The sequence below is a fragment of the Barbatula barbatula genome (assembly GCF_947034865.1).
Source record: "Barbatula barbatula genome assembly, chromosome: 12".
Lineage (NCBI taxonomy): Eukaryota > Metazoa > Chordata > Actinopteri > Cypriniformes > Nemacheilidae > Barbatula > Barbatula barbatula.
In genome coordinates, this window is record NC_136775.1 from 20327617 (window position 1) to 20344381 (window position 16765).

The window sequence follows — 16765 nt, forward strand, 5'->3', positions numbered from 1 at the left end:
TGTGGTAAATTCAGTTGATCGGACATGATTTGGAAAGGCACACACCTGTCTATAAAAGGTCCCACAGTTTATAGTGAATGTCAGAGCACAAACCAAGCCACGAAGTCCAAGGAATTGTCTGTAGACCTCCGAGACAGGATTGTATCGCGAAGGGTACAGAAAATTTTCTCCAGCATTGAAGGTCCCAATGAGAACAGATGCCTCCATCATCCGTAAATGGAAGAAGTTTGGAACCATCAGGACTCTTCCTAGAGCTGGCCGCCAGGCTGAGCGATCGGGGGAGAAGGGCCTTAGTCAGGGAGGTGACCAAGAACCCGATGGTAACTCTGACAGAGCTCCAGCATGTCTCTGTGGAGAGAGGAGAACCTTCCAGAAGAACAACCATCTCTGCAGCACTCCACCAAAGAGGCCTGTATGGCAGAGTGGCCAGATGGAAGCCACTCCTCAATAAAAGGCACATGACAGCACGCCTGAAGGACTCTCAGACCATGAGAAACTAAATTCTCTGGTCTGATGAAACAAAGATTGAACTCTTTGGCCTGAATGGAGATTGCATGTCTGGAGGAAACCAGGCACTGCTCCTCACCTGGCCAATACATCCCTACAGTGATGCATGGTGATGGCAGCATCATGCTGTAGGGATGTTTTTCAGCGCCAGGAACTGGGAGACTAGTCCGGACTGAGGGAAAGATGAAAGCAGCAATGTACAGAGACATCCTTGACGAAAACCTGCTCCAGAGCGCTCTGGACCTCAGACTGGGGCGAAGGTTAATCTTCCAACAGGACAATGACCCTAAGCACACAGCCAAGATAACAAAATGAGTGGCTAAAGGACAACTCTGTGAATGTCCTTGAGTGGCCCAGCCAGAGCCCAGACTTGAACCCAACATCCATTTCAACATCTCTGGAGAGATCTGAAAATGGATGTGCAACACCATTCCCCATCCAACCTGATGGAGCTTGAGAACTTGCAAAGAGAAATGGGAGAAACTGCCCAAAATAGGTGTGACAAGCTTGTAACATCATACTCCAAAAGACTTGAGGCTGTAATTGGTGTCAAAAGTGCTTCATCAAAGTATTGTGACAAAGGCTGTGAATACTTTTGTACATGTGCTTTTTTCGCATATTATTTTTTAATGTTGTCATTATGGGGTATTGCTTGTCGAATTCTGAGGAAAATAATGAATTGAATCCATTTTGGAATAAGGCTGTAACATGACAAAATGTGGAAAAAGGGAAGCGCTGTGAATACTTTTCCGGATGCACTGTATATGTACATTCCACACATGCACTGTATATGTACATTCCACACAAGGCAAACTTTGATGACATGGAGAAGTTTTAAAAGGTTAAGTAAGTTCCCACATGTCATCAGACATCTAAATCGTAATGTGTAATAAAGCAAAGCATATTCAGAGAGCACTGTGAATAAATTACTGTCATGACTTTTAACAGTGTTTTCCATCAATTCTGTTGCTTTGCGATAGAAAGCAAACTAATTTAACTCATGTTAAGAGTGCATGAATAATTTTTAATGTGCATGCAATGACGTATCTGTGACAAACAGACACACATCAATGTGAAGTACATCCTTAGAATCTAAATTTAACAAACATTATGCCCACTTTATCAGTTTATCATGCAGATTTGAAAACAAAACTTTAGCCAATAGAACAAAATACATCACAACACAGGGTTTTGTACAAAATAGTTTTTATATAAACTTGCAACGTTAACATTCACAGCCCATAACAGTCTGGAAGCTTTTCCTTAAGAAATGTATATGATGAGAAACTGGAGACACAGTCTGGATCAATGTGTTATTGAGATGTATTTGTCACATCCGCATGTATGCCACCTGTAGAGAGAGAAGCAATATTTAGAATGGCATGTTACCATATTATACAAAAATATGACTGCATTGTACTATATGCATACTGGTTTATTGCATGCATCTCACAATACAACATGCTTGACTTTTCCTTTCACTCTTCATGCAATACAACTTCTCTATAATTGTATACATTATTTCATGATGTCATGTGACAACCAACTGCAAAATGCACATTTTTATTTTAAAATATATTTTGGCCTTAAATGATTATATCTGGACAGTTTTCAGTGTAGAGAAATACAGGAAACTGTTGGATCAGAGGGTGGACTCAAACCTGGGTTACCAGAAGTTCAATTGCACAAATTGTTGTTTTTATGTAAACAATTATTTTAGTTATTATTTAGGCATAATTATATTATATTTATGTGTAATATTAAACTGCATTGGTCAAGACGACTCACAGTTGTCGGATGACCCTCTGTTGTTAGTTTTGAGCGATTGTTATTGGGGAATAATATCCCTTGGGATGTCGCAACCAGCCAATCAGAATCAGTATTGCATATTATATTTTTAATATAAGTGATACAAAAGAAGAATTGTCCTTGAGTTTCCATGATAAAAGCAAGAAAAGGAGACAAGTGTTATCCAAATAAGGACATGTGCTACATGTTAAACAGCAGTCATTTCCGCGAAAAGTCACACTGTCGGAGAAACCATCATACACATACGTTGAAGAGCTGGGATTATGGCAGTAGTATTGTATTTGTCTCGTGCAGCATACCCAGTGCGTTCATCTGGCTTACAAACTGTGCACATTTACAGAAGTATCTTCATGTAATTAGTCTAAACAGTGACAGGTTTTGGGAAACGCTATTTAGAACTCATTGAGAAGTCATCTGTGGTATAGTTAATTGAATGCACGGTTTCTCCCTGCTGCTCTTCAGAGTAGATGCCAAGGAAAATCTTACTGACATTTACTTTGTTTATCTTGCAGTTAAATCCTACAGGGCTGAATGTATTTGGTTTCCTCCCTTTGTCTACTGCTTGTGTATGCTACGCTTTGCAGTATCTGTGCGTGAGGTTTGCACTCTGCAAATGGCATTTATACATAATTTAACTGTGTGGTTTATTCAATCAGAAGAGTTATCTTTTTTACTGGTTTTACAGTTTAAAGGATTGTCTTTTGTTACATTATCACCATTATGCACTTGGATGTCGGTCATTTTATTTCTTAATTTCACCTGTAAGTAAACACTGCAGCATTCAGTATTTCTGCGTGACTCGCTTGACTTCGCACAGCGTTATGTGTGGACAGATTTTACTGCTCTTATTAGTTAACAGATAACTCTTATTCACATAACTTTTAAACACTTTTACCCCAAAAAACTTAATGAGGTAGCTTGACAATTTCCTAATTTCTAATACTTATTGTAAGGAAGGTCTGGTTTTGGTCCATTAATTGACTGCTCAGCTGTTGTGGACAATTAGTTGACTATAATAAACCACTGTGGTACATCTGTATTGCTGTCTGTCATTGAAACTGCAGCTTTCAAGAGCCGTTCAAGAACTATTACTTTTACTACTCAACTATTCACTTGGCCACCTCAGAGTACATTGTTGTTTCAAGATTACACGACTACGGCAGTCCACCTTGCCAAGGATGTGTTGTGCTTCAATGAACCCATGTTACCGTTTGCCAACTGCTGATCAAAATCACTTTTCCACTACTAAGTTTTGTCTTCAGAATTATGGTCAGGGCCAGCAAGGCGCTCAACCAGAAGCACTACAACTTGAAGCACAAAAATCTATTTTTATAATTAAAACAAACAATTATATGACAATAGTTAAATTCTTTGGTAACACTTTATTTTACAGTACTTACAATGAACTTCCCTAAGAAAGAACTGGGTAGTATAAGATAACTACATGGTATAAGTTTAGGTTTAGAGGTAGGATTAGAGTTATTACCCAGTTGTTATATTTACTGTAATAGGTACACTGTATGTACATGGGAAACAGAACTGTAAAATGGTGCCCTTGTTACACTTTACATGTATTTCTATAATATTTACTATACATTATGCATAATTACATGTAACTAACCCTGAACCAAACCCTAAGTACATAAGGTAATTTGTATTACTCCGTACTTAAATGTGTAATTACACTGTAACACAGGCACTGTAAAATAAAGTGTAATCAAATACTTTAGTGCCGTTTTAACTCTGGTCTTCCACAACGTAAAGCTGTTTATTTATTTTTTAAACAATAAAATGTCGAGATTAATTTAGACAGAAGCAGACATTTATTGATTGTGGTGAAGTAAGTGACCAAGCAACTGTGCGTCTGTCATGCGTATAATGTGTGTCATCAGAGGAGTATGTCACCTGATATGAGTTCATGTAGCGCAGGAGTGGAGGCAGCCTGGAGGTGCTGGAGATCAGAAGTGTCTGGAGCTCCTCACATGAGCTCGGAGGAAGCAGCAAAGGGTGCACACTGATGTCCTTCTCCCAGACATCTATAATTCTAGAAGAAAGAAAAGAGAAAGTGTGGGAGAAAGTGAATGGCTGTGAAATAGACTTAATATTCCAAAAATGCATCCATATGTCTATAGTTCTTTTAGTGTGGACTTTAATCTGTTACGAAGACAGGTGACAACATAATCAAACGTTACTTTGCATGCACACATTCGTTGACTGCCTTTAACTTTCGGTACAAATTCACAAACAATAACGTGCCTGTAGATAATTTCTAATAAGAAGCTAAAGAAACCGAGAAGAACCATTACGTGTCTCTCTGATATTTTGAATTTAGACTGCGATTACCAAGCTCATAATTTGATTTGATAGTTCAGAACTTTTACTGTTTATTGAACAGACCACAACTGGTCAACAAATAAGTCTATAAATAAATATAGGCTTCTAAGGATATGTACAAACTTCACAACTGCTTGACATACTGTAATGTACTACTTATTTTTCGTAGTTTCTTACAAAAGTTTAATAACAAGAAATGCTCTTAATGTTTTGACTGCTTTCCAGTATGATAGTGGAATATTAATTTGTGCATACTTTAGATTGCATTTTAGGGGACGCAATATTTAATTACTTGCAGTTATTGTTTGACAGCGGAGCACGAGCATAGTTTCACTTTCGCTTTGGGATTGTTATAGTTTTGTGTTACCCGCAGCAGCATAAGGGAATAAATTGCACAGCATAAGGGAATAAGTTGCACATCACATACACATTCCTTGTGTTTAATTTTATCGAGGGAAAGCAGTGCTTATCTAACCAGTTTGCGAAAACTACTTTTGAAAGTTGCTCTTGCCATCGCTCTCTGACTCTAAGGCATTGGTGTACTCTGTGCGACTGGGTAAGTGGGTTTGTGCCCTCCTCTGCCTCTGGTTGGCAAACACTGAACATCAGCCAATCATCATCAGTTATGCGGTTACATACCACCCCCATACACACAGCAGAGAAAAAATTGTTGCAGGTCCTTTGGAAGAAAGACAGCATACTCAGATGAAAACTGCTTCAGTGAGCTCAATTACAGTAACGCTGCATTTACGGTAACGTGTTGTAACAGGGGAAACGGTAATTCGTTTGATTATTCGTTACTGAAAAAAACTAACGCCATTTATTTAGAACGCCGTTATTGCCATCACTGGTAACTACTACCCTGTTTGTAACGAACTCTGTACGTTGTTCGGTTGCATCATTTAGTCCAATGCAAAACATAGGTAGTAGTTTGTAAGCTCTTCGTAAAGAAATACGTAGTCGCATAATATGAGGATAACCTTCAATATTTCAATAGCAGCCTTTAAATTTGTTGTGTTGTGTTAAAGTGTTGTGAATTTCAATTCGTTCTTGATTTAAACTTATTTTACCCCACAATTTGCTTGAATGAGGAAATGCTTTCCTGTAGCTCAGTGGTAAGAGCATTGCATTAACAATGCAAAGTTGTGGGTTCGATCCCAGGGGATTGCAGATACCTATGTAAAATGTATAGGATAATGCTATGTAAGTCGCTTTTGAATAAAAGCGTCTGCCAAATGCCTAAATGTAAAATGTAATGTAATGATAAAAGCAATGACATGTACTACAGATGATTTGAGTGCCAAGAGACCAATGAAATGAAAATGCGAAGATTTAATTTTGACATGCATAACACAGGCTGATGCTCACACAGAAGTGCGCTGTTTAGGATGGGCTCTTGTTGAAGAGCCGCTAAATTAAATCGTTCTTTCGTGAGGCAGAGACGGGCGAGCGTGATAAAGGCTGTGTGTGCAATCTTCTGAATTTGAATTTTCTTTAGGATTTATTTGTCTTATATGATCAATCTGACTCTGCAGACGTCTCTCTCTCTCTCTCGAATACATTAAGTTTGGTTTTATAATGGCAGGTACTGAGACTAAGCCAAAGACACAGTGTGTTATATGTGGATAAATTTTGTCGAACGATGCGCTAAAACCAACAAAGCCACCATTTTTTGGAAAGGTTTGGTAAAATTTTTTTTAAACAGTCCATGGTGGGCCATGAGTTGCAAAAGGTTGAGAACCCCTGCTCTAGAGGCTGCGGTCTTTCCTTGTAATAGTGTGTTCACACCAAACACGAATGAAGCGTCAAGCGCAAGTGATTTACATGTTAAGGCAATGCAAAGACGCGATTACCTACTTGCGATGACGCGAATCGCTCAAATTGCAGTAATGATTAAATTGTGTTTTTAAGCCTGAACTCAAAGAAGAGGGGCCATTGCTGTGGCCACTCAGTGCCATTAGGAGTTGGTTATTTTGCCTAAAATTCAGAGAACTTCAGAGACATTGCATGGAGAAAGAGAAGACCTCATGGAGAATGGATGGCTTACTCTTTGTGTTTGCTGTCAGAGCACAAGAAGTACAAGACTTTGACAGCTCCAACCGCCTGGCATGGCTGACTAGATTCAGGATGAACGTCATCTGCGACGATGCTTACCACTGCATCAGGAAATGAGGCGACCAGAGTGTCCGTGTTCAGAAGCCACAGCTAATAACAGAAAGACAGGAAATACTCTATATGTTGCCAATAATTGCATAAAGACAATATATACAACTTTTATTGCCTTACCAAAATTATGGCTTTTCCATCTGGATTTTGGAGGGAAAACCGAAATATGCTTTGTGTAGATGAAAGTTCAACCAGCCTGGAGGCTAAAGTTTGCTCCAAGAATCGCTGTCTGTATGTAATAATAAACAGTTATTAATTAGAAATGATGTATTGAGTATTTGTTTATCATTGCATTGAGTATGAATAAAATCAAATGATCAGAAACATTGGGACACTAAGGAGTTAAATTGGGATTTGTTAAGTGCTAGGGGTATGTGGAGGTTTTTGAGTTGTGCATATACAAAGCTTATAATGTTATATTAATTTACAAACTATAACCTATATATTGAGAGAGGCCTATGCTATGAAAAATTAAACGCTGATCAAACTCATTCTAGATGCCAGCAGTTTACAAAGCTACATGTGATAAGAATACAATCTTTCTGTCGGCCTGTGTCCTTTCCTTTATTTATTTATGTATACAGAATAATATGTATGACCTGTGTATTTAAAGTACTTTTCTGTCAAAACTTCATTCAACATTAACAATGATTGAGACCCATTAACTTGTGCATTGTTGCTGCCGTACACACTATGAACAAACCGCTTTAAATGCTTGAATTTCATTAAAATGACAATTTGAAAGTCAAGCCTCCTCACAAACAGCTCATTATGACCTGAAACGTTAAAAAAACTGTGTGCCATGTCTACAACTCGCAAATAGGCTTGCGGTGCGTGACACACTGCGTTCCAGATAGAATATCTTCCTCCGAAGGGCTCTTCAGGAAAGGGACACACATACAAAAAAGTCCCTCCAAATAATGAGAACAACATTGGTTTTATTGCTACTTTTGCCAAGTGAATTTCAAACGCACAATTGCGTTTTCCCTTCAGAGCTTAGACATCAAGAGCTTTACTCTTCCTAGTGAGAAGGGCATAGGGGTGTTCACTTTGGAATGGAACACATGGAATGGTTTCTGTGCGCATGTGGTTAATATACAAGTGCGAGTTGGGTTACTTCGTTGCAATACATGATACAGCCTATGCAACGTTTGTATAAAGATCAGTTTTTCTGCGATTATCAATGTAAGTGTATACACAGACAAAAAAAGGTAAATTGTTACTTAAACTTTAAATTAAATTTATACTGTGGCATGACAGAGTGCCGCTCCATAACACCAAGAGCCAACAACTGAAGATGCGGATATTAGGTCACTGATATGCAACAGTTACAAGTGAGACAAGGGACAAGCCATTATTTAAAATGGGAATGTCTCTGGATTTGCACATTCTTGGGAACATTTGGGTACACAACTGCATGAAATATATCACACTTTGCAAGTGGATATTTCATGACAAAATAATTACATATTCTGTCTTTAAGGCCAAAATGTGTACCATCCACAACAAATGTGTACGGGTTGGCACAACAATACAATCTGCAGACACACAAAATTGGTGTAATGGGAGAAATAACAGGCTTTACCTTGTTAACCTTGTTGAATTTGACTTTGGCAATAAACGGTGCAAAGTTTCATCACACTTCCCATCTTTACTTGGCTCCACTAATATTTCAGTTATGTAAAGCTTCAGCACCCCTGAAACACAAAAGACAGAAATATATTACAGGAGGTCTACATGTATAGCATGTAGATGGGTTTTGGACTTGGGAGTAAACAAATACAGTGCATCCTGAAAGTATTCAATTTATTTTTAATAAATTTGCAAAGATTTCAAACAAACTTCTTTCACGCTGTCATTACGGTGCATTGATTGTCGAATCTTAAGGAAAATAATGAATTGAATCCATTTTGGAATAAGGCTGTAACATGACAAAATGTGGAAAAAGTGAAGCGCTTCGAATACTTTCCAGATGCACTGTAAAACCTGGGAAATGTTTCCTATAATATCACTATACTGCATATGCAGTTCAGTGGTTTGTTGAATGAATGAAAACAATCTATGGATCTATTAAAAACTATTTAAAAAGCATTCCCCCTCCCAATTTATTTACAAATGTCACAACAAAGCTAAAGTAAAATTAAAGCTGCAAGCGGCATTTAGCGGGTTCGAGCACTTTTAAGGCATCTAAAGCATCTTTGCCTTCATCAAGTAGGCCGAGGACTCTGCACCGATACTCCCAACGCCTGAAAAATTATAGATACGGTCAGCAATGGTTCATAGACACTACGCATGATTACACACATATGCACATATAGTACACTTGAGGGGAATCATCTTTTCAGGTTCATTTGGTCACATCCATTTAAGAAATGATCCCGTCTAAATGCATTGAGTTGCTGCCATGTGACTGCTGAGTAGCTATTTGGGTTTACATGCAATTAAACTGGTGTACATAATAAAGGTGCGTGTTATGTTTAGCAAAACAGCATCTTACAACCAGCCAGACATGTTCTATATTTATAGATGTGTAAATATGAAGCAACATTTAATCTTTAATGTCTAACACCTTGTTCCTGTGAGACAGGAAACGTATCCCTTGTCCGATCACAATCATATTTAACATGCTTGTTTAGTGTAATAAGATGTATGATTGTACTTAATGGCAAGTCAATTGGATTATTTGTTAATGAGTAGCGAGCTTTCAGGTACACCGTTCACTTGAATATAATAAAAGGACCCTTTAATGGTCACGCAAATGAAAACGTTGAACATGTTTTTGATAGTTATTGATCTAGAGAGTCCAGAGAATTGTACGGTGGTGGAAATTTTGAAATCGCTTAAAAAACCTAGGACAAGTTCGCAAAAGCAGCTTCTTAACATCATCACAGATAACTCACAAACTGTTTGATCGACATCAATGGTTCAAGAGCCAAATTTGTTTGGAATTATGAGAGCTTTCATATGATATTGATATTTTGTGTAAATGTCAAATGTCACGTGATACACAATTTTTAAGGCAACAAAAGATGTGACAATTTTGCCATTTTTAATGTTATAGCGCCACCTAGTGTCCAAACGCCGCGGTATTTTGTAAGTCATCTCGGAGTGATGGTCTACACATTTGTTCCAAGCCCCATGATGATATCTCTAATATTGCTCGAGTTATGGGCATTTTAATGTAATAGGCTCCGCCTATTTCAAATGTTTACGCCCCTAAGCGACCGTGAAAGGAAATTAAAAAAAATATTCGATAATTATTTACATTCACACTCCAGAGATATTATCTGCATTGGTTTGAATCCGATCGGTCGAAAAACCAAGGACTAATTCGCGAAAGTAGGTTTTTGACATCATCAGCGATAACTCACGAACCGTTCAATCGACAGAAGTGTTTCCAGAGGCAAAGTTGTTCAGAATGAGGAGAGCTATCATATGATGTAAATAGTTTGAGTACATGTCAAATGTCACGTGATACAGAATTGTTTATGCACTCTAAAACCGTTACTTCGCCCCCCGGTGGCCAAATGAGTTAATATTTCGTACAGACCTTCAGGACCATAAGTCGAACAAGCCCACCGAGTGTCGTTTCGATCGGCCCCCGTTAACCCTGTGTAATGAGTGCTCAAACTTCATTGGCCCAGTTTTTTGAGAAACGCCAAAGTCCTTTTATACAGTCATGGTGCATGACACAAAGACACACCATACCAAATAATAAGTCGATCAGGCAAACGGTTGCGTAGTTATAGCCCTTTTCAAGTTCTTTGCTATGATAGCGCCACCTAGTGGCCAAACACTGAGTCTTTTTTATTGTGACCCCGGACTAAGGGTCTACATATACGGTCTAAGCCCCGTGAAGATTCACGAGTTATGGTCATTTTAGTGAAATAGGCTACTTCCGGTTTTGATATTTTGATGCCCCCTAGCAACCCTGAATCGAAACTTCAACTTTTTTTCAATGAATATTTACATTCACACTCCACAGAATTCATCAGCGTTGGTTTGGTTCCGATCGGGCAAAAATCCAGGGACTAGTTCATATTTTTTTATAAAATGCAAATTAGCGGAAACATTTGCATACCGGAAATGAAATCGGAGATAGCCATTTTTTAAGTTTGTAGCCAAGGATTCCAATGCGACATCCGGTTGACGAGCATTGAGTCCAAACACATTGGCCATCGCTATAGCGCCACCTATGGGCCGATTTGGCTGGTTCACTGTATCTGAGTAACCTGCACAGATACAACCAACTGACAAAGTCTCGAGTTTCTACGACTTACGGTTTGGGCTGGGCGACACGTTTTAAAGCGGAAAAATTATAAGAAGAATAAAAATCACTACAAAAACAATAGGTTTTTTTAGCCCTTCGAGCTCGAAACCCGAAAAAGAAGAATAAAACCCACAAATTCAATAGGTTTCTAGCCCTACGGGCTCGAACCCTAAATATAGCTGCAAGCAGCAATGACGGGGTCAAGCCCAACCGCGGCCCACATGGAAATATTTTGGACATGTCAGATGATCCGATTTTAAAAACAAAGTTTAAAACACAGGGAAAAGCAGTTCAAGCATCATAAAATGTCTTATTACTTTTGAACACGTATAATATGAACCCGAATAATACGGACACTAACAGAAGCAATATTCTGTGGCTATATTTATTTGCAGTCATTTAGGATACTGAAATGTCTTTCAAAAGTATACTGCTTTGTTTTGCATACCTGATGTGATTTCCTCTCCCAGTGTTGTACAGCAGTGCCTACAGGCGACCGACACACGCTGTCTGCTGAGCCTCTGCTGGGGACAACAGACAAGCACCTTAACATGAAGCCAATACTTCTTACATTTCTTCACAGCTCATACAGCACCAGTTATGTCAGGGGAAACTTCAGAAACATATTTAATAGTTTTCATTTAACTTAAAGTGACACCAAGATAAAGTGATAGTTCACATACATTTTTTTCCAAACCTGTATACATTTCTTTATTCCAAATATGTTCCTTTGTGTTTAGCAGAACAATGTCAGTAACCAAGTAGATCTCGTCCACCACATACTGCCATAGTAGGCAAAATAGACACTTTGGTAGTCAATGGGGGATGAGATCTGCTCTGTTACTGACGTTCTTCCAAATATATTCCTTTGTGTTTAGCAGAACAAAAGAAATGTATAGAGGTTTGCAACAAACTGAGGGTGAGTAAATTACAGAATTTCCACAAACATCCTCTTCTTAATGATTTCTGGTTGCATTGTATGTGTCACGTGCGGTGTACCTTCTTCTCACTACAGCTTCTTCACACTGTGACTGTTGAATATGATTTGAACCAAATAATGTTAGGGATTGCAGTTTAAGCATAAACATTACAGACATCCTTGATTCAAAAGGCTGCTTATGCCGAGGGAATGGTAGTGGGGTTAGGCTCCTGGTACCTATAAAGTGCTCCTTATAAGGCGTGCACCTCAGTTTGTCTCTGGCAACAAAGTTTAGCTCCTGGCCTTCATGTGTGGTTTAGTACTTGAGACCGGTTGAACTTTTTTCAATGACAGGAGACAGGGCAAAGGAGGGTCACTGGTACCTCAAATCTTTTTGCTTTCGGGAAGTTGGGGTTTGTCAATCTGCGAAGGTAATCTGTCGAAGAGAAGGTAAACTCTCATTTCAAATCTCGGCTGCCTTGCGGCTGTGCCCATGGGAAAGGCTTCCGGAGTTGACCCTGAGAATAAATACGGAGTTGGAGTTCTGTAGACTCCAGAATACATATCAAGTTTTAAAACTAGGCACTTGGATTGTAAGGACTATGTTGACAGGCATCACCGACGATCTTCAGCAATCGGACAATGCTCGAAAGACGGTGGTTATAAGCAAAGAGCTAAAGATGTTGCAGCTAGATATAGTTGCTCTTCAGGAGACCAGGCTTCCTGGCTTTGGATCAATCAGGGAAAGGATTTAACTTTCTTCTTGCAAGGCAAGCAAAAACAAGAACAAAGAGAACATTTTGTTTGCTTCTCAATTAGAAATAGCCTTCTGGGTTTGTCTTTTTAAACACAAGACACAAGAGCGTGTACTCTCCATGCAGCTCAAAACCACTCTAGGATTTGTCAGCATTATCAGTGCTTATGCGCCAACTCGGATATCTGAAGCAAAAGACAAGTTCTACAATGACCTCGACACTGTTGTTCAGCGCCGCCGCTCCCACCACGCGCATCACGCACTGTGCGTAGGGCACCAAGTGCCGAGGGGGCACCAAAAATAGCCTGATGAAATTTAGGCAATTTTAGTGAATGAAGACAATGTCTAAACACTGACATCAATTAGACTCGATTTAGAGCCGCATGTGTTGGCTGGTCACATTGTCCAAATGGAAGAAGGGTGGATCCCAAAGGATCTCCTGTATGGTGAATTTTCAAAAGGAGAACAACAAATAATCAAAAGGACTCTACAACTTTGAGCATACCATAAATCAACATTCTGAGGAAAAGCAGCTGCTGATGTCCTCTGTATTCTAGTTAAATGTATGACCATTTTTCCAACAGATACATTTTGGCTAGATTGGGCATGCAAAAGGACAAAAATCTACAACAGAATGGCTGAAAAAGAGAATAATAATTGCCGGTCAAATCCATAATAACCGCCCAGTCAAGTCCACACCTAAATGAACTGTAGCTTTCCTGTAGCTCAATGGTAAGAGCATTGTGCAAGGTTGTGGGTTCGATCCCAGGGGATTGCAGATACCCAAGTATAAATGTATAGGATAATGCAATGTAAGTCTCTTTGGATAAAAGTGTCTGCCAAATGCCTAAATGTAAATGAACTGAAGCACCACTGTAAAGAACAGTGGGCCAAAATTCCTGCAGAACGATGTGAGAAATGGGTAAAATCATACTGAAAACAATTACTCCAGGTTATTGCTGCTAAACGTGGACGTACACACAACTTAATCATAGGAAGTTCATTATTTTTCACCCATGGCTTTTCTTTTTGTTTTCAAGTTTTTATTAAATAAATAAGCAGTGTAATGTCTCATGTGTTGTTGCTCCTTTGGGGTTGTTTTTTCATAATTTAAAACAAAAAAGAATTTTATTATCTCCTGTTGCAGAAAAGTATAAAATTCAATATGGTGTCCTAACTTTTCACACCACTGTTCATGCTTAAAAATAATAGAGATAATGTCTGTATGTAACAAAACATTTTAAATTTTTCTAAGGTTTTGCAAAAAACTAAAAACGCCAAATGTAAATGAGAGGAGAGGCATCTGTGTGTGTGTGCGGATGTGTCCTTCTAGATTTAAAAGGTTTGCTTCTCCTCAGCATGGCCACAGGCAACCCACAGATTAAGACAGAGATCAAGAATCAATCCCTCTGAAAGATGTAATGTAGTCCTCATTCCCAAGCTGGCCCGGTGTATATTAGATTTCAACTCCACCTTCTGAGCCTTTATTGTGATGAAAGAAAATGGTTTCCTCCTCTGTCAGCCCTGAGGCTGTGTAACTAAGAACTGTGGACTACTAGTAAAATATAATTAGTGAGCGCAGCCTTTGAAGAAGCCTTCACCTGCAGATGTCTCTATGAGGTGAAGCTGCACTTCTGTGCCTTATGTTCTTTTTATTTAAGGAACAGTTCTTTCAACATATATTTACCTTCAAACGGAGGACTTAGACCGATATCTTAGCAGCTCTTTAACATACAATGAAAGTGAATGAAGACAGGAGCTCTCAACTTCAATCAAAAGCATTTTGGAGAGAATTAATGTTTTTTTTTTAATTATGGTTTACCTCGAGTTGACTCCGCATTTTGAATAACAGACAATCTCTTGTTGTTGGGTACATGGTGTAATAAGAGTTATGAAACATTTCATAGAATAGCATTTTTGGGTTAACTATTTCTTTAAAAAAATGGATCTGAAGGATCTCTGTCCTATCTTGAGGTAGATCATACCTCTTGAGAGTCTTTGTTAATTGATTTGGCATGCTGTGTGAGGGTCTGCTCACAGCTGCTGTCCCAGGCCAACAGAATATATGTGTCACCAAGTAGACAGTCCTCATCTCGTGGGAGCAGTTTTCTGTTGGCGAAGGGATCAGGGTGGCAGCACCAGTCATCCACCAAAGCGTTCCAGTTTCCATTAGGCAAAGGAAGAACTCGCTTAAAAACCCTGTAAAATAAAAATGCTTTCTCGGTTAGCAGTGTTAGGGAGTAGCTAACTACAAATAGCGATGCAACAAATTTAACAAAATTTTTCACTAGCTTGGCGGTAGCTAAAATACTTTTAAAACCGTGTAGCTTTTCCAGTAGTTAATTACTTTTTTAAGCAAGTAGCGGTTTAGCGCGACGGAAAGCTACATTCCATTCTACCTTCAGAGCAGAGCTTGTGTCAAATTGTCGTCTTATTACTGTATCACAAACTGAAGTGGTTCATTATCACCAACTACTGCAGTAAATGTGTATTGTGGCTTTACACTTCACTGAGAAGCGATCGGTGTACAGAGTGGGTAAAGATTTGAAGTTCGAAACACCAATCCTATTAAGTATTAAATATGAATCTTATGTAAATGAAAATAATAAATAAACAATACAATGATAATGGCATTGCATTACATTTTATTTAAACTTCTCTATTTATTTAATACATTAGTCAGTAACACACGTGTGACACATCTTTGTGTGTGTTGGTGCGTGGATATTTCTGAATCTGTGTGTCTGTGTAGGTCTTCGGTATTTTCACCTTTTTTATTTTGACTTGTATAACCCTATATGTTTTGCTTTTAGTCAATATGTTTTCTTGTACAGCTGCTTTGTAACAATGGAATTGTAAAAAGCGCTATATAAATAAAGTTGACTTGACATCACATACATTTTTTTGTTATTATGGTAAATTGTAGCATATGACAGCTGTAGAATATTATGGTAACTATCACACTCTATTAAAATATACTGCAGTATTCTGTATTATCTAGCTACAGTAAATTCATACACTTTAAAAATTATTTATTTTACTTTAATATATACTAATGAACAAAAACCAAAAAAAATAATGTGTTAAATTTTATTTAAATAAATAAAAAATATATAATTTCAAAGAAGCGGGCTTCTTTAAAGTAAAGAATACTTCTTTATAGTAACTTGTAGTGTAGCTAACCACTTTTATTAATGAGTAGCTTGTAGCTTATCTAACTATAACTTCAAAGTAGCTTCCACAACACTGTCGATTAGACAATGCCTAATTTTATTGCTTTGATAAAGCCATGTAAAAATATTGTCTCTACCTGTCTTGAAGCACTGTACACCCACAAGATTGGCACAGGAAGGAGTATGTTTCCATAACCTTCAGCTTTCCGATCACACTGCTGGCATTCTCTAAAATTAGAAACACAAATTGACTAAAAGATTTAGTGTCAATTACATTGCTAATGCACCTAAAACCGAAAACAATGATTAAAATATTTACCCCAAAAACAGGTCAAATATATACCTTCTAGGTTAGAGATTCTGTACTTTTCTAAAGGTGTGTAACAGTGCCACCTGCTGTACAACAGTACAAACATCGATTGAAGTAATAACTTGTCTTTGGCAAGGAACTGTTGATTTTTAAACGACAGATAACTCTTTAATGGCAGGGAAAGAGTTAAGGGGGGCTGTATTGCTAAAAATGTTATGTAATATACAAAGCTATGTCTTCAGACGTGTATAAACAGTACATAAATCAACTTAAAATTAGCTATGTCTATCTACGTACACCACTTCTTTATAGCGCCACTGACCTGGCATGCATAATACAGCATTTTTATTCATTTTCCCAGATCCATGTAAATGCAGATAGTTTTGATTACGCGGTCGTGTGTATGTGAAACTTTTTTTAAACGTAAAGGAAAAACTTTTAAAAAATTATCGTGTAAACGTACTCTGAGCTGTTCTCACTTAGTAAATAATCAAATATTCTTCAACCAGAAGAGTTGTTTATA

General features: G+C 38.1%; 1 protein-coding gene across 4 annotated transcripts in view; it reads right to left on the bottom strand.

The window, feature by feature from the left end:
• Positions 1-1512: 1512 nt before the first annotated feature.
• ube3d (ubiquitin protein ligase E3D) overlaps positions 1513-16765 on the bottom strand; it is a 29266-nt gene continuing 14013 nt past the window's right edge. For 2 of the 4 annotated variants that reach the window (XM_079469418.1, XM_079469416.1), the window contains exons 3-10: positions 16070-16160; positions 14745-14958; positions 11535-11607; positions 8402-8513; positions 6937-7045; positions 6698-6855; positions 4222-4360; positions 1513-1858 (exon numbers count right to left, since the gene is read on the bottom strand). In XM_079469418.1, coding sequence (XP_079325544.1) covers positions 1838-1858; positions 4222-4360; positions 6698-6855; positions 6937-7045; positions 8402-8513; positions 11535-11607; positions 14745-14958; positions 16070-16160 — 917 coding nt within the window. In that variant the 3' untranslated portion in view covers positions 1513-1837. Of the gene's footprint in view, positions 1859-4221; positions 4361-6697; positions 6856-6936; positions 7046-8401; positions 8514-11534; positions 11611-14744; positions 14959-16069; positions 16161-16765 lie in introns of all 4 variants that reach the window. The other 2 variants (XM_079469417.1, XM_079469415.1) reach the window with 1 other exon arrangement.